Below are 24,204 nucleotides of genomic sequence, written 5' to 3'. Positions count from 1 at the left end.
AGAACAGACGCTGTTCCCTGTGAGCCCCCTCCTCTCCCTTCTCTACACCTCATTTCCCTCTGACATCATCTCTCATTCTTTTTTCCATTACTCCAATCTCTTCTCATCACCAGGGCCAACCTCTCTGCTTGCACCATTGACTCTATTTTTTCCCGTTTCCTCCAGAAGATTGCCCCCCACAGTCATGTCCTGTCTGTCTAATCTTGACTCTCTATCTACTGACTCTTTCTTGATGCTTACAAACACACCCAAGTGTCCCCCATTCTGAAGAAAATTCGCTGGGCCTGCCATCCCCTCAAGTGTCATCCCATATTTCTCCTGCCTTTCTCAGCCTACACTCACTGCTTCCACTTCCTTTCCTGTCACTGACTTCTCAGTCCCTTTAATATCACCCCTGAGTGCTTTTTCTTAGAACAATGCTTTTCAATGCATAAAATAAAATATATAGGATTACAGAGGAAACCAATTACCTTGAAAAACAATTGCAGAAATATTTTTAAAAGTAAGTTCATGTGCCCCAACTTAAGAATCCCTGGTTTAGCCCATACATCTCCATTTTTTCCACTAGGATAGTGTGTGAGACTTTGCCAAATGCTTTTTATAATATCTAGGTAAACTATGTATTACTCCCTTGATCTATTAATATAATTAACATTAAATGTTTTGTTAAAAATTATGGAAGTCAAAATTATTCTTCTTTAATGATTCCCTTGACAGTAAACATGAAAAGTAAGAAACATGCTAATTTTCTTATTGAATTGAACTTTTTAAAACACTATAAACAAGGTTCTTATACTTAATAATCAAATGAGCTAATCTTTATAAAGTACTCTCTGGCATGTAGTAGGTGCTCTAGAAATACTTATTACCTTCCTTTTCCCCCTTTCCTTCCCTTACTATCATTAATTATGTTGATTTCTTTAACTCTGGACTCCCATTAGGGTTAATGGTTTACAGGTGAAAAGAATGATTTACGTGATCAGAAGTAAGCATATGGATGCAGAACAGGTTCAGGGGATGATGATGAATGGGAAAGGTGAACGTGAAAAGAGATTATAGTTGCAAGTTGCTTCCACCACCTTTGAGATCTGGGCAGTGAAGAAACATCATGGGAAGATGTGTCCAAGCTGTAGCCATGCTGCAAGATGGCTGTTTGTGGAGCAAAGGTGGAGGTCAGGGAAGATAAGGGCTTATTGAGTTAGCATAGGGATATTGTTGTCAACAAGGATGCAAGACTCTTAACCTCTCTGTGCCTCAGTTTCCTCATCTGTAAAATTAGAGGGCTGGATTCATTGGCCTCCAAAGTCTCCTCATGTTGTAGATCTGTGATCCCATGATGTACTCGTCTGGTTGTATTCCTCTAGAGCAGAGGTGGGGAACCTAAGGCCTCAAAGCCACATGTGGCCCTCTAGGTCCTTTAACTCAGTGATAATTTATTGAGCCCTTCTCCAGTTGATGACCATCCCCTTAGTTTCCAGTTCTTTGCCTCTGTAAAGAATTGCCATAAGTATTTTCCTGCAGTTCCTTTTGAAATATACCATGACCCAGCCAAACTTGGGTACCCAAAGACGTCCTAACTCTCCTGCCTGTTTGTGCTCTGTCTCCAGGATTTCCTGCACTTCCCACCCCCATTTTTGCCTCCTTAGAGTGAGGCACTGTGGTGTTGGGATAAAGAGAACTGACCCTGGAGTCAGGAAGCCCTGGGGTCAGTTCCTGCCTCTGACCCAGCCTGGCCAAGTGACCTGGGCAAGTCACTAAAACCTCTCAGCGCTCTTTCCACCTGTGGCCTGCATCGATAGAGGGCATTTCCTGAGCCAGTAAAGTCCCCGGGACTTCATTTCCTCTCTCTGTCACTTCTCATGCCTCTGTGGCCCAGCACAGGTCCTGGTTCCTCCATGCAGCCTCTCCTGCCTTTCTTTACCTTGGTTGGCAATGCTTCTGGCTGGCGGGATGAGCACTCTCCCTCTTTGCCTTTTCCCTAGTTTTTGTTACTTTGCTGCTCACAGGGTTAGAATGAGATGGAAGTAAGCTACTCCCTTCCTTCTGATGAGATGGAAGACCAGCAGAATTTACCATCTGCCCCAGACTGCCTCCTCAAGTCCGCCAGGCCTTACATATGTCCTGCCTCTATGGCCTGGAGTCTCCTAGCACCACCATCTTAACTGCTTCCGTGACCTAAGGGCCTCTGGATTTTGGTACCCTCCCCACTGCTGCTCCCCCAACACTTCCAGGCCTTCCTAGTGTTGTCTCCCCCCATTACGGTGTGAGCTTCTTGAGAGTGGGGCCCATCTAGCCTTTTCTGTTTATACCCCTTTACTTAGCACGGTGCTTGGCACATGGCAAGCACTTAATAAATCCTTGTTCATTCCTTCATAGTAAGTATTTGATATAGACTTCACGAAACCTTCAATATCTTGAAGATGAGTCATTTTTGATCCTCTCCCATAATGAATGGGAGGGATATCCCCCAAGTAAGCAGGCCCATATTTACTCTTTCAGGAACTGGTGACATTCAAAGATGTTGCAGTAGATTTCACCCAAGACGAGTGGAGGCAGTTGAGCCAGGCTCAGAGGGACCTGTACCGGAATGTGATGCTGGAGAATTATAAGAACCTGGTCTCTCTGGGTAAGGGCAGCTTTCCCCTGTAACTTGTGGCCTATTCTCTGGGGTTATTTGTACGCGCTCCCTTGCGGGAGGCAGCTGCGTCTCTGACTTACTCACCTGAGGTTTGGCTTGCTTTCCAGGGATGTTCAAGAACATGTACAATAGGGAGAGATTCCTAACTCACATAAGATGAAGAGATTAGATGTTTCTGTGCTCTTTTCCCAAGTGAAGTCTCTGCTTCTCAGCCTGGAAAGTTGTAGCTTTACTGGGTTGTGCCTGAGTCCCCACCTAATCTCCATTTCTCCCTGATCAAAGCTTTTCCCCAAAAGCCCCAGTACAGATACCTGAAGATATGAAAGTTTCTAGCCTTCTTAGCAGAATGGGTCGAGTGAACTAATTTTTTTTTCAGAGCCCAAATCAGCTCCAATCTGTGTCCTCCTTCTTTTTGGGAATACAATTGAGTACATGCCTCAGACGGTCTTTGTACTCAACGCCTACCCGAGATAATCTCTTCTCTCTGAAGAGCAAATATCCTAGAATTGAATTACAAGATGTTTCTCTTTGCCTTTTCTTTCTCTTTGAGCAGGACTGCTCGTTTCTCAACCAGATGTGCTCTCCCAGTTGCAGAGGGGTAAAGTCCCTTGGATACCAGAGGGTGACATTCCAAGAGGCACTTGCCCAGGTGAGTGAATGACACCCAGGCAGATAAGGATCATTGTACCTTGTGGTGCATCTGTCCAGGGAAGGCCTGGTACCTTTGACATTGGCCATGGAACTGTCTTGCCAAAGTCTCCCAGGCCTGTGGGAAAGGGTTGAGATTGCTTCCATGATTCGCCCTCACCTTTCACTTCGATGAACCACTTTCCTTCTATTTCTCTCTTTATTTTCCACTTTTGTCTTAAGGAAATATGCCCGGGGTGGGGAACCTGTGACCTCAAGGCCACACGTGGCTCTCTAGGTCCTCAATGAATCCAAACTTCACTGAAGAAATCCCCTTAATAAAAGGGTTTGTTCTGTAAAACTTGGACTCAGTCAAAAGGCCACACCCGAGGACCTAGAAGGCCACAGGTTTCCCACTCCTGAAATATACCTTTATGAGGAATCCTTTAGTAGGATTGATTGATAGAAGTAGGCATATTTTGCTAGAAGAAGACTCAGGGAACATAATTGTCTTCAGTTATTTGAAAAGATGCCATGTTCAAGGGGCAATGATGGATCTTTTTTCTTGGAATTGGTGGCAGGGAGTGAAAGGTGAAAAGAGGAAAGTTTAGGCTTGCTGTCAAGGACAATTTCCTGACAATTAGAGCTGGCCAGGAACTACACGGTCTGCCTTGGGAGAATCTTAGACAAAGGCCAGACGGCCACTTCTAGAACAAGAAGGAAATGGATCTGGAATTTGGGGATTCTGGGGTTAGCCCTTAGCTTGTATTCAAAATCCCATCCTTTTGTGCCCCCGGCATGATTATGTGCCTCTTGTCTTGAATCCTTAATTCAGCAGCTGTATGTTAAGGGAAGTATTCATCTCTCCCTCTTCACAAGTTACCTTCCTTTTGCTTTCAAATACATGAGTCCGACCTATATTTTTAAGACAACAAAGAAAAATCTTTGCCCAACTTTGCTGTTTCTTGGCTCATTAGTGGCAGAAATGAAAGTCAAACACACGTTTTCTTGTTCCGTGTCCTGGTACTTTCCCACCACAGCATATTTTCTCTTTTCTTCAATTTAAGGGTTTGGTTTTTTTCTCAGATCTTTACTTTCATCAGTATTTGCCGAAAGGTTTGGTAGATTTGAGAAAGCCTTCATGAAACCCTTGACTGAGATTTATGGGTCAAACTTTCATCAGTTATTTTAGTTGACTCCTCTGGGTCTCGAATCCTTATCCACCAACCCATGATTGTCCTTTCTAATGATTCTGAATCTTTCTGTTCTCTTCTTTCTATATCTCTTGTAGACATGTTTCCCGTACTCAATTATGCCTTCCATTATGCCTTCAGTGTGGATGCTTCTTCCTTGCACATCCCACATTTACATGTGCCTGTAATTCATGTCTGCTTGGTAAATCACTTTCATCCCAAACTCAGTATTTCCCAAACTTAAGTTGCCATTTTCCTGAAACCCCCACAAATTTCCCTTCCCAGCTTCTTCATTTCTGTCAGTGGTGCTTATATCCATTCAACTCATGAATGTCTTTTATCCCCTTTATTTCAGTAGTTAATGAATCTGTTTGATTCTTCCATAATTTATCTTGGGTTCATTTAGTCTCCATTTCTGATGCGTCTGTGCAGTCCTGCTCTTATTTTTTTGTGCTCAGGTGACTTGAAAGGCCTCTTGGTGTCTCTAGTTCCCCACTTCTTCACCTAATATTGCGTTTCATTCTGGGTGCCACTGAAGATGTTCTGGAGCCAGCTTGTAGTGGCTTATAAGAGCTGATTATTACATTTTCATTGTGAACATTTTCACCCTGGAGATCACCAAATGCTACAAGTCGGGCCTTGGTGATATTGTTTTATTGATAGAAAGTTACAATAACTCTTTAATCCCTATACTGAACACTAGTCTAAACTACTCTGCTTTGCTTAATGTTTTTTTTTCACTTCCTCTCCACAAATTCTTCTCAATATGGCTCTTATTCTTAATATCCACCCATAATACCACATTCTTTCCTTTTCATTCTATGCCTGCTGCCTCCCCATCCCCACCCTCCATATATACCCCTTGAGTAAATTTTGCTCACTCCCCAGGCTTACATTTTCTGTTCTCTCCCTAGATTGTAAAACTTTGTTCATTTGCTCTCAAAATCCCCCAGCTCTGCTCCCAGAGCAGCAATATCAGCTTTTCCTCCTCCTAGAAGTCAGGGAGAACCCCAGGATCACAGAATTCCAGAATTAGAAGGGCCCTCAGAGGCAATCTAATCCAACATCACGTCCAGCCAATGGTAACTTTGCTGGAAGATGACCACTGAAGGGCAGCCCATTGCCTCCTGAGGCACCTATACGTCACTCAGATGGTTTAACATGTTTTCACTGTATCAAGCCTAAATTTGTCTCTTTGACACTTTAACCAGTTACTCCCGGTTCTTCTCAGCCTTGTCCTTGCCCCAGACAGAAGAAATGATGTGTTGTATTTGAAAGTTCTAAAGGGCTGGAGAGAGGAGAGGCTTCTTCCCTTTTGGGAAGGAAAGATGAAGGTCCTCGATGCTGCTCCCATTACTATCTAGATACTCAAACGATTCTGCAACTTCATCAGTGAGGTCCAGTGAAGAAAACCGAAATCCAACCATGGATGCCCGTGTTGTTACTATTGTTATCATTGTCATTAATGATAATGATAATAATAACAATAACATTATTTAAAATTTACAAGACATTTTCCTGACAAGTCTGTGAAGACTGTAATGCAAGTTTTATTATCCTTATTTTTTAAGCAAAAAGAAACCAAGTCTGATTCAAAGGTTGTCATGGTCGTGTGTTCACAGAGCTCACAAGTGTCAGAGTTGAGGCTTAAGTCCAGAAACTTGACAGCAAATCCATTTCCTTCTCCAGCTCATTTTACAGATGAGGAAACTGAGGCAAACAGCCTTAAGTGACTTGCCCGGGGTCACATAGCTAGTAAGTGTCAAAGGCCAGATTTGAACTCGAGTGCTGGTGCTCTGTATGCCAGCTAGCTGCTCTGTGTCCTCTAGAGTCACAGTAAATATCTAGTCTCCATGACAACTTTTGTTGAAGATGGCTACCAAACTAGGCACTCTCAGTTATTTTAACCTTTGTCGACATGATATCACTTCTAGGCCTTTTACTATTCTGAACACACTAGGGTTGGGAAATTCCTTTCTTGATTTGTGCCATTAGGATGTAAGCTCTTTTGCTTCTCTTTGGATCCTAGCTCTTAGCAGAGTACCTGGCATTTCGAAAATGTTTAGTGAATATTTATTTGTTGACTGCCTGGTGTCTTCTTCTTTGTAGAGGTGGGAGACTACGGATATGGAATGCTGCAGATAATACCGGTCTCTTTTAATGTGTTTTTTTAATTCTGAGAAACTAGAATTTTTTTCTAGTTTTTATTCTTATTAGAGGTGGTTCTTAGCATGGGTAGGGGAGAATGTAAAGATACATTGGGAAATGTAGGTGATAAGTGTAAAAATATATCAATAACACTTTATTTAAAAAAAATACTAAAATAAAATGTACCCATAACTGAACACAATCCTTCAAGTACAGTCTGACTGGCTCCAAATGGAGTGAGATTACTTTCTATAACCCTAGATGATGTTGTCTTCAGTTATTTCAGTTGGTTCTGATTCTTTGTGACCCCATTTGGGATTTTTCTTGGCAAAAATACTGGAATGGTTTGCCATTTCCTTCTTCAGCTCATTTTATAGATGAGGAAACTCAGGCAAATAGGATTAAGTGACTTGTCCAGGATCACAGAGCTAGTAAGTGTCTGAGGCTGTATTTAAACTCAGGTCTTCCTGACTCCAGAATTGGCACTCTACCACTACACCACTTAGTTGTGCAAGATAGTTTTCATCATTTATTGTGGCTTAAGATAGCTAAGATGCAATGTCCTGTAATAGACATTTCTGCATCTTGTCCACAAAGACATGTTTAGAGGTTTCTACAAATATATTGCTAAAAATCTAAATTTTAGATATGCAGTATTTCTTATCTGTTCTCATCAACTAATTAAGAAAATTTGTCTATAAAGAGAAATAAGGTTGAGTTTACACAACTGGTTCCTACTGACCCCATGCCAGGTCTTAGTATTACTTTTTTTCTCAGTGCTTCCAGGTCATCTATTAGGTAATAGATTCTAGAAGTTTGTCAGGAATTGGCATCAGGCTTATCAGTCTTTATTTTGAAAAATTGGCCTGTTTCCTCTTTCTGAAAATTTAAATAATTTTTCAGTTAACAATAATAAGTCCACAGTGGCAGAAGACAGGGAATGTGGTTTCAGAGATAGAAAGATAACCAAGAAGAAAAGTCTAGGTCTAGGCAAGTGATGATCAACTATTTTGTCCTAGAGACTTAATTTCATTTAAATCAGGGACATTTTATGTTCGTATCTTCTCAATTAACTTGAGCTTCTGCTCCCTCTTAATAATGTTTGTTATAAACTCTCCCAATCAATGTTCCTTCTTCTTCATGGAGAAGAGTTTCCTTAATTTTGGAGAACAGCAAATATTGACATTTTCATTTCTTTCAGATTTCCTTACTCAAGAAACAAGGCAGGATACCATGGAGCCAGTTGCAAAGCAAGGCATTTTTATGGGAAAGTCATCTATGGAAAGACATATGATGAATGGTCCTTGGGGTTACAAATTGAGAGAAGACTGGGAATATGATGTCAGGCCACAGAGGCAAAAGAACAACAAAGTGAGAAAATCCAAACCAATGACACTCACTCATAAATCTAATGCATTTGGGAGGAATTTCAGTCTGGGTTTAATCCATGTTCCACAGCAGAAAACGGCAGAGGGGAAAAGTCTCTACACATGTAGTGTATGTGTAAAGAGCTCCCAGCAGTACTCAAACATTCTTAAATGTGATAAAATTTCTGGTAAACAGCTTTGGAAATCCACTGAATTTAGTTGTCATACAGACCTTATTCAGTGTCACAAAAAACTTAGTGAAGAAAAACCATGTGAATGTAATGAATGTGGGAAGACCTTCAGCAACAGGTCATCCCTCAGAGGACATCAGAGAATTCATACTGGGAAGAAACCCTTTGTATGCTATGAATGTGGAAAAGCCTTTTTAGAGAGAGGAAAACTTACCACACATGAAAGAATTCATTCTGGAGAGAAACCTTTTAAATGTAACGAGTGTGAAAAGACCTTTAGCTACCTAGGAAGTCTTACTAAACATAAGAGAATTCATACTGGAGATAAACCTTTTGTGTGCAATGAATATGGGGAATCCTTTTTGGAGAGAGGGAAACTTACTGAACACAAGAGAATTCATTCTGGAGAGAAACCTTTTGAATGTCATCAATGTGGGAAGGCCTTCAGCAATAGCTCATCCCTCAGGGTTCACTGGAAACTTCATACTGGAGAGAAATATAAGTGTAATGAATGTGGGAAGGCTTTCAGTAGAAGCTCATCTTTTAGGAAACATCGGAGAATTCATAGTGGTGAGAAACCCTTTGTGTGCAGTGAGTGTGGAAAAGCCTTCCTAGACAAGTGGAATCTTACTGTGCATCAGAGAATCCATACTGGAGAAAAACCCTTTGAATGTAATGAATGTGGAAAGGCATTTAGCTATACTGCAAGTCTTCTTGAACATATGAGAATTCATACTGGAGAGAAACCATTTAATTGTGATGAATGTGGAAAAACCTTTCGCCACAGAAAAAGTCTTACTGCTCATAAGAGAGCTCATACAAAAGAAAAACCTTTTGAATGTGATAAATGTGGGAAAACCTTCAGTAACAGATCAAACCTTACATTGCATTGGAGACATCATACAGGAGAAAAACCCTTTGAATGTAATGAATGTGGAAAAGCCTTTTTAGAGAGAGGAAAGCTTACCACACATGAAAGAATTCATTCTGGAGAGAAACCCTTTGAATGCAATGAGTGTGGAAAAGCATTTAGGATCCCAGTAAGTCTTACTAAACATAAAAGAATTCATATTGGAGAAAAACCTTTTAAATGTAACGAGTGTGGAAAAGCCTTTAGCTACCTAGGGAGTCTTACTGAACATAAGAAAATTCATACTGGAGAGAAACCCTTTGTGTGCAGTGAGTGTGGAAAAGCCTTCCTAGACAAGTGGAATCTTACTGCGCATCAGAGAATCCATACTGGAGAAAAACCCTTTGAATGTAATGAATGTGGAAAGGCATTTAGCTATACTGCAAGTCTTCTTGAACATATGAGAATTCATACTGGAGAGAAACCATTTAATTGTGATGAATGTGGAAAAACCTTTCGCCACAGAAAAAGTCTTATTACTCATAAGAGAGCTCATACAAAAGAAAAACCTTTTGAATGTGATAAATGTGGGAAAACCTTCAGTAACAGATCAAATCTTACATTGCATTGGAGACATCATACAGGAGAAAAACCTTTTGAATGTAATGAATGTGGAAAGGCCTTCAGCAATAGCTCAAACCGTAGGAAACATGGAAGACTTCATGCTGTTGAAAAACCCTTTGAAATGACTGTGGGAAAGTCTTCAGAAAGAAAATAAAGATTCCATAAGAAAACTCATACTGCTGAGAAAACTTTTCAGTTAAATGAGTATGAAAGAGCCTTTCCCTATCCCACAAGTCTTGACTGAACATAAGAGAGTTTGTATTGGATTAAAGCCCATACCAGGTAATAAACATGGAAAACCTTTGATCACAACTCATCCCTCAGGAAACATAAGAAGCACACTGCATAAAAACAATATCAGTGAAATGATGATGGGAAATCCTTTAACAACAGTTCCTGCCTTATAAATCAATAGCAAGTTCAGGTTGGAGAAATACCACGTGTGTAATGAATATGGGAATGTCTACAGAAACATCTCATCCTTTAGAGAATTTTATCAAATTTCAGAGTTGAAGGCCCCTCAAGGGCCCTCTAGACCAATCCAAACCCGTATAAGACTGTCCCTACATTATACCTGAAAAGTGGCCATACAGCCTTATTTTGAAAATCTCATGTGAGTGATAACCTATGATTTAGGAAGAAGAATCCTGATGGAGAGTTAGGGGCAAGGGCCTGAAAAGTTATGGCATTTTATGCAGCAAAATCATGTATTTATTTGTAAATAGTTGCAAAGTAAATCTAGTTGGTTTTTATTTATTATGTTGAATTTATAATAAAGTAATGATTTTTTTAATCAAAAAGCAAACTTATTAAGGATGTTAGGCCAAACAGTGAGAGACATAGCCTCCACAGATTTACCCACCAAAATAATTCATAGGCTATGTGCAATAAATCTTCAGCCATGAGTAGCCACCTTCTTTACAGAGATAAATGTAGATATCCAAGATAGTTATCACCCATATTTTGAAAAACCGTGTAGAGAAATGGAAACAAGGACAGATTATGAAGGATGAAAATCACATGCATGGTCCTATTAAAGGGAGTGTCATAAACGCTGCTAATGGTCAGGATGATCTGAACTTGGTGTTTTAAAAGCATTTTTGTGGGAATTTAAAGCCTGTATTTTCATCCACTAGGGATTTACCAGTGTGGCTATTTCTTCTTCCAATATGTATCATCAGCTTGTCTATAATTTAGAGCCAGTAACAGATGATCAAAGAAGAGAAAGGACTATTACTCAGGACAAATGGATGGTCATAACTGATGGAGAAAAAGCAGATTTGCTTACTTCTTTATTTTGCATCTTTTCTCTGCCAAGGGAAATAATCTTGCAATTAAAAAGAACCGAACAAAATGACATAGTGAATTGAAACCCCAAGTTAGTATGGAACATCTCACTGCCCTTGAGGAATTCAAGACCTCAGGCTGAGACTATTCCAGGATGCTGAAAGAACTCTTATATATTGCAGAATCATACAGTCTCAGAGTTATTCTTGTTTAGGTTTGTTTATATTTTTGTTTTTGCAACATTTGCATTGTTCCAGTCATGTGGCAACTTTTTTGTTTTCCACCCTCTCAGAGCTCACTGATAGTGACTCAGCAGGCCCTTTATTACTCTGAGGTATATTTCATTTGGGACTGGTGACTTGAACTCACCGAGGTCTTGGTGCTTTCTGACTAGTTCTTTTCTTATTTATCTTGAACTTTAATTTCATATTAAGCAGTATTATTTCTCTCTTTCTTGATTTGGAAAGAATTGAGCAGCATTTCTAGATCATTAGGAATTTGGGTAGTTGTTTCCCTTGACTTTTTTTTGTCGCTCCACTGTCTAACAAAAAGTATCCCATATTAGTCTCTTTTAGACAACCTTTCCCTTGTCATCATTATCAGTATTATTTAGCCTCATGTCTTTAGAATTTCATTCTTGGGTGCTTCCCAGCTCCTGAGCTGACTTCCTCGTTAGAATTTTAGTCTTTTGGATTCTACCTGTCCTTTTTCTGAACCATTTGAAATTTACTCTTTGAAAATCTAAGATACATGGCAGGTTACGTCTTGCTTTCCTATCCTCTCTCAGGATTCTAAGATGGAGGGATTGTTTACCCTTACTGATTTCTCCATTTTTTTTGAAAGATGTAATCATAAATACAAATAAAAGATTATGTTTTTGTTGTATTTTTGGTGAAGGGCTCCTTCAGATGTGCAGATAATTGAAATCTCCTGTCAGTACAGTATCATATCTTCCAGGTTTGCAATCTATTTTCCAAACTACTCATCTATTTCCTTGGGGGGTGGCAAGGAGTAGTGAGATAAAAAGAAAAAAAAGAAGAAGAAGAAGCACAAAGGTGCCAGAGACAAAATTTGGATAAGTGCAAAATTTCTAGAGAATCAGCTATAGGCATTCCCCTCTTCTCAGAGCTGGAAAATCCAATGTAAGAGGTAGAGGAGGACCTATGCATCCTATCTCTCTGACCCATAGATAGAATATTGAAGGGCACAAATATTGAAGAATTGGCTCTATACTTTGCATTTTTGTTTTAAACGAAGCAATTTTTATCACTTATGGACGCAAGAGAAGAGTCAGATGATGGGCATACAAATGGATGTCATGGTCATATTTTTTCCCAAGTTGGGTATAGTTAACTAGTTTGCCAAATTACAACTGGATTAGGAAGACAAATGGTGGATTGAGGATGGCACAAGGATGAAAGACAAAAGGGTGATAGTGTTGAGCAATGTGCAAAGTGAGGGGATTTATAAAGATATTGTTATTGGACCATAATGACCATGTTGTGATTGAAACAATCTGGGAATAAGTTTGGCAAGGTGAACAGATGGTTTTCATTGTTTTTCCTAGAAAGAACATCCTTTCTCATGGGAACATATGCATTTTCTCTGCCCATAGTTTCTTTATCTTAGCAAAGCTTCATCTACCGACTGACCTAGCAGTAATGTGAGATTTCTAGAAGCACAATGAAACAAGATAGGCCTACAATACTGATGCTACACAAGCAAGTCTCTCGTTCTGCTAATGTGAGTTAAACTTCAAGATAGAGAAATGACATCAAACCTCTCCTCCTTGGCCCCAGATCTTGCTGACCCCTCTTGAAAGGCTTCCTCTTTCCTTTTTTCTGTCCTTCACCTCCATGACTATGTGGGGAACTATTAAGCAGCCTGGGAAGCCTAAGGAAGGAATGTGACACAGGGTAAGGTGTATATAGTGCAATTTTGAGTTGCGAAGTCACACATGCAAGTCCCCAGACCAGCACACTCAACTGACTGCCAAAGTTTTGAATGAGCAATATTTGGATTCATTTCCAAGAACTCCCATAATCACCCTAAAGCGATATGTTAATGTATGGCAAAAACCATTCTATTCATTGTAACATTTACATATTGGACATTTCTAACTGGACAGAGAGTTGTCCACGCTGACACAGTTCCCTGTACTCTGAAATGACTGCCCCAAGACAATTTTGAGTTAACACTTGTAGGAATCTTGAGCAAGGAAAAGATCATGAAAGGTTAAAAATACAGTAAGAAAAGATAATGAAAGGCAGAAGGTCACTCAGTTCCTTCTGGGACCACTGACTGCCCTTAATGACTGAAGAATTTCTTCCTGTGATTATTATCTTAACCTGGAATGCAAAAGATGCCTTTCCTTTTAGTTGCCTATGGTGGATATGGAAGCAGCGAACTTATTAAGGCAAAAATTGTTTGGTTATCTTCCTTACTCCATTTCCTTAAAGGGAAGAGTCTACAAAGGATTTTAGGCTGGATTAATAATATTTCTTAATATTTCTTGAGAAATCAAAAAGGAAGTTTCTATATTTTTTTTCCCATAAATATGCTTCCACGTAAGCATATTGCAGGGAGTAGGAGCTGAATCAGTGCTACCATAAAAATTGTCCAAGAATTTGTGACGTTCTGCTGCCAATCGTGCTTATCAAGAGACACATTTTAATAACTATTTTGTTATGTGCTTCAAGCAAAGACACACAACATACAAAAACCAGTAGGTCCCAAGCTGCAGTTTCAACAACCTTTTGTAGGTTTTAGTTCAAAGGCAGCACAGATACAGTTTTGTTGTGGGTAGGAGAAGGTAAAGGTTTACATATTAAAGAACAAATAGAAGGGGAAGATCTACAGTAGGAAAAATAATAGTCAGTAAACATAGGAATAAAGTTGGAATTTGCAGACCATTAACACAGGAGCTATACCCAGCTACTTGACGAGCTCAAATAAAGAGATGTAATAGCTGAGCCAGAAATTCTCTTATCGCCGCAGCTAAAATCAGCTAAATTCTGCACTTCCAGCTGGTTGTGTGACTAGCTCTCTTGAGGAAATGGTGATCTGAAGGTCAATACAGAAAAGTTCTCTTATTACAGTGCTTATTAAATTGGATTAAATTGCAAGGGGCTCGGGGAGGAGGTGGTTAAAAACTCAATCGTGATTATTTTCTTCACAACAAATTTTGCCTTGCAACTCTGAGGAAAAAGATGAATATTTTACTTCCTCCTGAAACTTCAGATTGATTATATTAAAATCGTTGTGGCCTCTTTTTACTTTTCTTGAAGCAAGCAAGCTTGATTGAGAGGAGGTATAAAACAAAGGAGTAATCAGTGAGGTTGGATATGGGGTGGTCCTCTGCCTGGAGTTAGGGGACAAACATGGGTGACGCGGGTGTGGTGGCAAATTTAGTCTTACAATGAGGAAAAGCTGAACAGTTAGCGCTGTCCCAAAACAGAATGGGTTGACTCAGAAGGTGATGCTTCACCTCATTGGAGGTTTTTAAGCAAAAGCCAAATGACCACTTGGTGAGGATGTTACAGTGGGAATTCCTTTCAGGAATGGGTTGGACCAGATGACTGCTGAGATTCTTTCCAGCAAGCTCCCTTCCACACCCACCATACTAAATGATTTGGCTCTGAGATTCTACAAAAAAAAAAAAAGACCTTGGGATTCTTGTAGCTAGGAGCTTAACATTGGGGGATAGCCCCTAAGCTGTGTGGGGATAAAAATTATCCAACCTACAATAAGAGAAACTGAGGCAGAGCTCTGAGCCAATGCTACTTTGTTAAAGGGTCCATGGTCCACTCTAATGAAGTGGACCTCAGATCTTCCTCATGATCTGAGATGCCCCCTTCTTCCAGGGTCCTATTTGTGTAGGGTTAGATACGTAAACATCTAAGAAGAGCTATACCAGATACAGAATAATTTCATTGGTTGACATGATGCATAGACTAAAATAAGCACAACAATATATCAGTATATCAGTAGAATCATGAGATGAGCAAGCAAAGAATATTTTCACTGACTAGGTGGTTATAAGGTGGGCACCTGCTCATGTTAGGCAAAAGGGAATGGGTCAGAGGTACAAAAATAATTTTGGGGGACTTTCCATGTAGTTGAGTCACCTCTGCTACACTGGGCTTGGTCACCATGACAAGGAAAAACAAGGGTGGAGGGCCTCTGGCCAGCTTCCCATGATTACACAAGTGAGCTTGCCATCTGCAGCTCCCAGCTCTGGGGCCAAATGCACTGAACCAAATTGATTGATACTGGTTAGAATAGAGCAGGGGGTCTTCAATGAATCAACTTCCTCAGCTGTCCCCATCCATTTCTATGTTTTCAGGCATCAGAGTTCCCATTTGGGGATGAGTGGAGCGGGCTAGGTACAGGTAATGCCACAGCCAGAGCTACACTCACCCCACCTGTCCCATTTTCTATGGTCTACAGACAGTAGCAGGCTGTTCTGGAACGACTTAACCAGCTGGGAGGTACATTGCAGTATTTTATACACTGGTCACCCTCTAATTTTGAATGTTCATGCTATTACTCTCTCTTGGTTCTCCCCCTACCTTTTGGACTGCTCCTTTTCAGTCTCCTTTGCTAGGTCAGCCTCCATGTCCTACCCCCTAACTAGGTGGCCCCAAGGCTGTAACCAAGGCCCTCTTCACTTCTCTTTCCTTTCTCATTTGGTAATATCATCATCTCTCAGGGGTTTAGTTAGCATCTCTATGTGTATGACTCCCAGATCTACAGATCCAGCCCCAAGCTTCTCAGCTGCAGTCCCTTTTGGACATTTTGAACTGGATGACCTGGAGGTCTTTTGAACTCAACATGTCTAAAATAGAACTCATTATCTTTCTCCCTAAGCCCACTCCTCTTCCCAACTTCCTATTTCTGTTGAGGGCACCACCATCCTGCCAGTGATCTGGATTTGCAACCTTGGGGTCATCCTTCTTCACCTCACATATCCCATCATTTCTCCAGTCTAGTCATTTCCATTGCCACATCTCTTCTACCTATCCCCTACTCTTTCCTCGCACAGCCACCATGCTTGGTCAGGCCCTCATGGCTTCTTACTTCAGTTATTTCAAGAGCTTCCTTGTTCTCACTGCTTCAAGGTTTGGCCCTTTCCACCCCATCTTCCATACTGCTGCGAAAGCACTTTTGTAAAGCATGGGTCTGACCATGTCACACCCTCATTCAGTAAATTCCAGTGACTCCCTATTGCCTCTGGTATCAAATGTCAACTCCTCTGGTCTTCACCCAACCATGGCCTTACAACTTGGCTTCAGATAGGAAGATGAATTGAAGTGAGGAAAGACGAGGCAGGGACGCCAATTAGAAGACTATGTATTGCAGGCCTGCACAACATATCGCCCACCAAAAAATTTTGGGCAGCCTGCCACTGCACATGCTCTCCTGTTTGTCACGTAACCTGTGGCACCAACCATCATCAGTCTGTCTACTTGGAAAGTGATCCACTGAAAACCTATCTGCCTAAGAAGTTTAGCCCACTTTAATTTTGGTCCCTACCTACTGCCAAGTCGTGCAGATCTGATGTATTGTAATAGCCCAGGCGAGAGGTGACAAGGAACTGAACATACAATTTACTTATTGATTGCCTTGTGATTTATTTAAACAATAAAGTGACTTAAAAAGTGATAGCTTAGCAAAGCAAAAACAAAAATCAAAAGCAACAGCACTATAAAGATTCGTTGGAATTGGAAGTTGGTAATAATAATAATTGAGGCAGCTAGGTGGCACAATGGCTAGAGTGCCAGGCATGTGGTCAGGAAGACTCATCTTCCCGAGTTCAAATCTGGCCTCAGACACGTGCTAGCTGTGTGACCTTGGGCAGGTCACTTCACCCTGTTTGCCTCAGTTTCTTCATCTATAAAATGAGCTGGAGAAGGAAGTGGCAAACCACTCCAGTATCTTTACCAAGAAAACCCCAAATGGCATCACAAAGAGTGGGATACAACTGAAAGGATTGGACAGCAACAATAATAATAATGAATAATAACTAACATTTACAAAGCACTTACTATGTGCCGGGCACTGTGCTAAGCACTTTTACAATTATCTTACTTAATCCTCATACTAACTTTACATAGAATCTGCTGGGCAGGATCAATTCCCTTGACCCCCTATTTCCACCCAGCCAATAAAATGGGGGAAAGACACGACATTTTCTGAATGGGACTGTCTTGCTTTTCTTATTTGCATCCCCAGCCTTTAGCCTTTAATTTGCTTAATAAATGCTTTTTCACTCATTTATTCATTCAACCATTCCCTCCACTCATTTTGTTTCTAGTTCTTTGCTACCACAAAAGTGCTGCACAGGGTGCTTTCCTGTCTGAGCTCTTTGGGCTCTGGCGCTCTCTTAGTGGTAGCTTGGGGGCAAAGGATCAGCCCAAATGAGGGACTGTGTAGTCCAAATTGCTTTCCGGGACAGTGAGACCAATTCACAGCTCACCAGCAATTCATTAGTGCACCTTTCCCACCCAACCTTTCCAATTAGCCTCTTCTTCCTTTTGGATTATTGTTGTTACTATGACAGGTGGAAGGCAGAATCTCAGAGCTGCCTTATTTCTATTCCTTTTCTGTTAGTGACTTGAACCATTTTTGCAGATGATGGTAGACAGGTTGGGTTCCTTCCTTTGCGAACTGCCTGTTTATATACTCTGACCATTTCTACATTGGGGATCCTTATATTATTTTTAAACACTTTTTGTTTACCTGTGGTTTGTCATTTCAGTGCTGCATTTTACTAAGGGTGGGTCCTTGGTGTTTACTGGTAGGTGGCAGTTTGGGGGCTAAAGGGCAACGTAGACAATTAGTGATGTGTTACAGTGGAAAAGAGCACTCAGAGGGTCTGGGTTCAAATCTTGCCACTGATAGTCAAATAACTTCACCTCCTTAGATTCCAGTTCCCTTATCCGTAGAATGAAGGGGTTAATACTACATGACCTTTGAGGTCCCTTCCAGCTCTACAGCCATGATCTATGAAAAAATATTCTCTTTCCTTCCATTTGACAGTTGAATTCCAACCCTTCTTTTGTGATGGAAATCTTTCATTTTCCTTTTATTACATTTTATCATGCCATCTCTCATAGATATTCAGTTGTTTCCTGTTAATGTTAACCTCCCTTAGCTAAAACCTGGATCATGGAATGATAGAATTAAGGGAAGACTTTTTGACATTCTTCAAATAAGGAGAGTTTGAGCTTACCCAAAGTGATTTAGCTATTTGTGGGAGAATTCTGACTCTGAAGGCATGGAAAGGGCATTAGGGCAACTAGGTGGTGCAGTAGATAGAGGGCTGGGCATCTTCTTTAGTTCAAATATGGTCTCAGACACTAGCTGTGTGATCCTGGGCAAGTCATTTAACCCTGTTTGCCTGTTTCCCCATCTGTAAAATGAGCTGGAAGAGGAAATGGCAAATCATTCCAGCATCTTTGCCAAGAAAATCCCAAATGGGTTCATAAAGAGTCAGACATGACTGAACAACACAGCATGTTCATATCTGCCCTGTCAATCAGCCCTCTGTAACCTCACTTAGTTTACCTATTGAGTTTGTTTAACTAGGTTTGTTTCCTTAGGGAATGTATGCAATTATGATTCCTTTTAATTAAGTTTGTTCAATTTTTATGACATTGAAGGAAACATGGGATAGTGACTCTGTCTTTTTAACTTTTATAGCCTAAAAAGAATCTGTCAGATTATAATATGTAAAATAATTTTTTTCTCTGTCTGATTTTCTCTATGAAAACTTGTTGGAAATTCCACTTCGGGTTCAGGGTTATTTTTCTGAACCCTGAACATGTGCTTAAGCACAATAAAACTTCTGTTTTTATGGCTATAATTTCTGCTGTCAGCAGAGAATAAAATGCACAACTGAAAAAATTTAGAAAGAAGTTGTCTGGCAATGTGGCTGCTGAAAAAGCCACCCGCTCTCGCCAGTCTCTGTTGAGTTGTACATTATATAGGTTTCAAACAAAGGAATGAAGAAACAAAAGCCGATTTGCCAACAGGGTGGAAGTTTTTAGACACAACTGGTGGGTTGCCTGAGATGTACATTACAAGAAAACTCCTTACATCAGTCTTTGGATCTGGTCCCCCTGGAAGGTTTTTGAGGGCAGCATCATCTGGAGTCCTGAGTTAAGTAAGCACTAAACAAATCTGATCCCTAAGCAACAGGCCTGGTCTCTCAATCACGCCAGGCTAGGCTCAAACAGTACAGTAAAATTTTCCCACATTGCGTTGTGGTGGTAGATTTATTTGTCAGTCTTGCGCTACTATGTGAACTACGAGGAGATGTTTCTCCCACAGTACTTGTAAGGGCCAACCCAGGTGCCATTTCCTTCATCAGGAATAGCTGTACGCCTCATGTGTGCGTCTATGTACATGCCACCTTCTCTGTTCGTCTGCAGACTTCTGTAAAATATGCAGTAAGAAGAGTACAGATATTTTAAATATCGGGGTCTCCTAACCAACCCATCTGGGAAGGTAAGCCCCGTGAAGATGGGCCCCTTTCTTATCTAGATCTCCAGTCTTTCCTAGTGCCTAGTGTCGTGATCTGCACACAGAAGTCACTTAATAAATGCTTATCAAATATATCTGAGCCTTTTGGGGGCTGCCCGTCTCTCCTGGGGAGCTTCCCTGGGCTCTGGGCTTGGGGAGGGAGGGGATGACCTTTGTCCCCCACAAAAGACATATCTTTCAAGCTGAAAGGTTTGCCCTTGGGCTCATCTTTGACACATCCAAAGAGACCCAGTATCAGAAGGATTCCCCAACAGAGACGGGCCCAAGACCCTGCAGAGTTCCCAGCAGGAGTCACCCAGTGACCACAGGATGGGCTAGGGCAAAGCTGTGGGTACATGGACACTAGGGCCAAGGTTAAGAGGGCCAAGCCCGGGGCTGTGCCCAAGTGATCCTGTCCACGCCTTCACATCGGATCCTTGGCCTTTGTCTCAGATACCCACAGAGGCTTATTCCAGCCTATTCCAGTACAGTGCCTGGTATATAGTAGGTGCTCGATACATGCTTGTTGCTTCACTGGATTGACTGGCTTATTTGCACGGATTCATGAATGCACGATCACACTCTAGGCGAGGAACGTCACCCCTGAGACCTTGAGGACGAAGGAAAAGTGACTCATTGACAGGTCAGATTTGCATCAGGGTTGCAGACTCTGCCCAGGTATGTTTTCTTGGTTTTTTTTGGCTGGGGTTTGGGTTGGTTTTGGAAAGGAGGACCGTTGGACCTCTGGGAAATGAGGACTGGCAATCCCACACCAGGTCGAGATCAGTGACAGGGAGCTCAGTCCTCGAGGCTGGACAGGTAGGTCACCAGCGCTCATGACCCCGTCCCGGCTCCCCTGTCCTTGGTCTGTGCGCCTGCGCGGAGGCAGGCTGAGGACTACATGTCCCAGAATCCACCGCAGTCGCCAGACTCCGTTTCCCAGAGTTCCTCGGAACGTGCCGGCGCCGCTCACCGCCCCTCGGCGCCAACCAGCCCAGTGCGGACCGAGCGTTTCGGAGCCGGAGGCGTTGGAGGCTCTGTGAAATCGAGGCTAGGTCGGGGCCTGGAGCGTGGGGAGGCTCGGAGAGACGAGCGAGGAGCGAGCGGGTCAGTGCGCAGGCGCGGACACGCAGGCTCGGCTTGAGCTGGGACGGGGTGCTGTGTGAATTGGCGGCCGAGGGGGCTCCGTGGGTCCCAGGCCCGTGTCACAGGGGGAGCAGGAGGTGGTGACCCCCACACGCGGCCGCGCGGAGCCCGGAGACGTGCATCGCAGCTCCCGCCCCGCCGCCACTGAAGTGGAACGCCGGCTCTACGCGCGCGCTCCCATCCCCCCCCCGCTTCCTGCGTGCGCGCGCCCGCGGGCGACTAGAGGGACGGCGCTGGGAGGCGCTCTGCGTGCGCTCATTTCCCACCTCCGGGCCTTTGCCTGGGCTGCCCCCTGCCCCATGCCAGCAGTCCCTATCTTCTTGGACCTAGCTGGCGCCACCCCCGCCCCCCAGCCTTTCCTGACCCCTCGCCTTACCTGTATGTACTGGAGGGTGTTGTTTCTTTTTGATCTGGTAGTGGCTGGGGGAGGGAGTCCGGCCTGCGTGCCTTCCCCAGCGCTGGGAGCTGGAGAGACCCCCCCCCACCCGGGGGGCCTTGAGTGCCTCTCCCAGAAGGGATCTGCGGCGTGCCTGGGGTCTCCTCTTTGTTCCGGGAGGGGTTCCGAGGTGGGGGGGGGGATGAGCTGTGCTGGGCCCCTGCCCCCTTCTTCCTTCCTTGGGTTCAGCTTCGGATGCAGGCCTTTGTTTGCTGTGGGAGGCCGGGCGGTGCAGGGGGCAGCGCCCGGCCTGGCGTTCCCCTCCTGAGCTCGGATCTGGCCCAGGCACTAGCAGCGCGGCTTTGCCTCAGTTCCCTCATCTGTCAAACGATCTGGAGCAGGAAACGGCCACCTCTGCAGGTCTGATCAGCAAGACCGTGTGACCTTGGACAAGTCCCTCCAGTGTGGCCGGGTGAGGCCTCTTGCCCTCCTCTCACCTGCTTCCCCCCCTGCGCTTCTTCTTCAGGTGCTTCCCGTGGGGCCCTCCTGGCCTCGGCTTGGGTTTGCCTCTGGCCCGTCTAGGCCCACAAGGGCTGTTCTCCCAACCCAGGAGGCCTCAAGTCCAGGCCGGGGCCAGACTGCGGGCCTGGGAGCAGCCGGACGAGCTTGGCCAGGCCCTGCCTCAGGAAGGCCCCCGGGAGTAACTCAGGCATCCACCGGCGTTTATGAAGTCCCTGCGGTGGGCCAGGTGCGGGGGATACTGAGGCAGGGAGGTAGGCTCTGCCCTAGAGGGGCTTGAATCCTCAAGGGGGAGATAATGTGCACAGACGACACATGGAAACCAATAATAACAACAGCCATGAGAGCTGGCATTTACAGAGCGTCTCCCATGTGCCAGGCACTGGGGAAGCGCTTTACAAACATCATTTCAGCTGATCCTCGCAGCCCTGGGGGGAGGTGCCGTTCGGTTTGGTTCAGTCATTGTTCAGCCTCACAGGACTCTTTGTGACCCCATTTGTGGTTTTCTTGGCAAAGATACTGGAGTGTTTGCCATTTCCTTCTCCAGCTCATTTTAGATGAAGACTGAGGCAAGCAGGCTGAAGTGGTGTGCCCGAGGTCTCGTAGGCAGTAAGTGCCTGGGGCCAGATTTGAATTCGTGTCTTCCTGACTCCGGGCCCAGTCCTGTAATGAACTAGCTGTCTAAAGCAGATATGAGGTGATGGGGAGGGAGCAGGTGGCTCTTGAGCTTCACCTTGAAGGAAACCAGTGATTCCTTGAGGAGGAGGAGCATCCTGGGTGTCAAGGAGAGTCTTGGAGGCTGGAGACGGGGTCCTGTGCAAGGCCAGTACAGGCTGTGTGCAGGGGGGTAATGAGGTTGGAAAGGGAGAGTGGGACCAGGCTTCGGAGAACTTTAAATGCCCTGCAGAGGAAGGTAAATATATTCCTGGAGGTACTAGGGAGCTGCTGGAGTTTGGGGGGAGGGGGGTGACATGGTCCAATCTGCTTTGCTGCGTGGAGAGAGACAGGGTTATGAATTAAAGAGGAGAGAGGCTGGAGGCAGGGAGGCCAGCTGGGAGGCCCCCTAGGAGGCTGTTGGTTGTGTGAGCTCAGGAATACCCACCTTGACGAAATCACAAATCCTTTTGAAATATATAGGCACGGCTATACAGGCATCCCTCATCTTACTGCACTTCGCAGCTATTGCATTTTTTTTAAACAAATTGAAGGTTTGTGCCAACCCTGAGTCAAGCACCATTTTCCCAACAGCATGTGCTAATGTTGTGTCTGTGTCATATTTTGGTAATTCTTATAATATTTCAGACTATTGTTATTATTCTTATATCTGGTGCAGTGTCTGTGTTGAGTGGTCTTTGATGTTACTGCTGTTATTGTTTTGGGGCATCACAGACTGTGCCCGTATAAAGCATTGAGCTTAATTAATAGATGCTATATGTGTTCCGGTTGCTCTATTGACTGGGCCTTTCCTGTTCCCTGAACCACAACAACGTTGAAATTAGGCCAATTAATAACCCCACAATGACTTCTAAGAGTCAATCCACGTGGCAACCTCACTGTTGTCTTATTTTAAGAAATTGCTGCAGCCACCCCCTTGATCAGTCAGTAGCCATGGACACTGAGGCAAGACCCTCTGCCAGCAAAAAGCTTAGGACTCTCTGAAGACCCAGGTGAGGGTTATCATTTTTTAGCAAGAAAGCATTTTAAGATTAATTGTTCTTTTAGATATAATACTGTTGCGCACTTAGTAGACTACAGTGTCGTGTAGGCATAACTTTTGTCTACACTGAGAACCCAAAAAAATTTGTGTGACTGTTGAAATATTTGTTTTATTGTGATGTTCTGGAACTGAACCCTCAGTGTCTCTACGGTATGCCTGTACACGTGTGTACTGTGATTAGTTAGAATGCCATGCTTCATGTCAGGAGACATCTGGCTTTACAAGTCCTTTCTGCTGCACTTACGAGTATGCCCTTGAACAAGTCCTGATAGCCTCAGACGTTTGTTGTCTGTGTGACCGTGGGCAGGTCACTTAACTTCTGTCTGCACTTGCTTCCCAGGGTTGCTGCTGTGAGGATGAAAGGAGATGACGTTTGTAAAGTGAATGCACTATGTCAATACTGCCACCAGCACCAGGTTAAAAGGCTTCCAGCTTCGTCTGGGGGATGAACTCTGCATGCCTGGTTTCTAAGAATTCGCCATCCTTAGCATGGAGAAGAGATTCTCCACGGAAGGTTGGCCAGTCAGTTAATAAACTGACTAATAGTTAAGTGCCCCAAGCCTTTTGCTGAGCAGCTGGGGTACAGAGACAGTCCTAACCCTTGAGGGACTCACAGTCTGAGGGGGGAGACACCGTGAAGACAGCTATGTACAAGCAGGCTCTACACAGGATAAACTGAATAAACAGGACGTGCTGGCATTGCTGGGGCTCAGAAGGACTTCCAGCAGAAGGTGGGGGTTTTTCTGGGACTTGGAAGGAGATGAGGAGGGGGGAGCGAGACCATTCTAGGCATGGGGCACAGATGGTAAGAATGTCCAGAGCCAAGAGAAGGGATGGAATGAGCACTTACTGCCCGGCACCTGTCATCTTCCAGGCACCGCTAGGAGCTCTTCCACAAATACCCCATTTGATCCTCGCCACAACCCTGAGGATCTCTTCTAGCTCCTTCCTGAAGGGCATCCTGGCCCGTTCTCCGGCCTCAGTCTTCCGTGTGG

At 43.5% G+C, this 24,204-nt stretch overlaps 1 protein-coding gene across 2 annotated transcripts in view; it reads left to right on the top strand.

The window, feature by feature from the left end:
- LOC110219987 (uncharacterized) overlaps positions 1-24,204 on the top strand; it is a 46,631-nt gene that overhangs the window by 4,419 nt on the left and 18,008 nt on the right. The window contains exons 3-5 of one of the 2 annotated variants that reach the window (XM_021003812.2): positions 2,500-2,626; positions 3,192-3,287; positions 7,808-9,706. In XM_021003812.2, the coding sequence (XP_020859471.2) occupies positions 2,500-2,626; positions 3,192-3,287; positions 7,808-9,706 (2,122 nt within the window). Of the gene's footprint in view, positions 1-2,499; positions 2,627-3,191; positions 3,288-7,807; positions 9,707-20,384; positions 20,559-24,204 lie in introns of those variants that run through there. The other variant, XM_021003808.2, reaches the window with a different exon arrangement.

Source organism: Phascolarctos cinereus, unplaced genomic scaffold, assembly GCF_003287225.1.
Source record: "Phascolarctos cinereus isolate Bilbo 61053 unplaced genomic scaffold, phaCin_HiC Scaffold_726;HRSCAF=1367, whole genome shotgun sequence".
NCBI classification, from domain to species: domain Eukaryota; kingdom Metazoa; phylum Chordata; class Mammalia; order Diprotodontia; family Phascolarctidae; genus Phascolarctos; species Phascolarctos cinereus.
The sequence above is the reverse complement of the archived record's forward strand: the minus strand, read 5'-3'. Positions and strand labels throughout refer to the sequence as shown.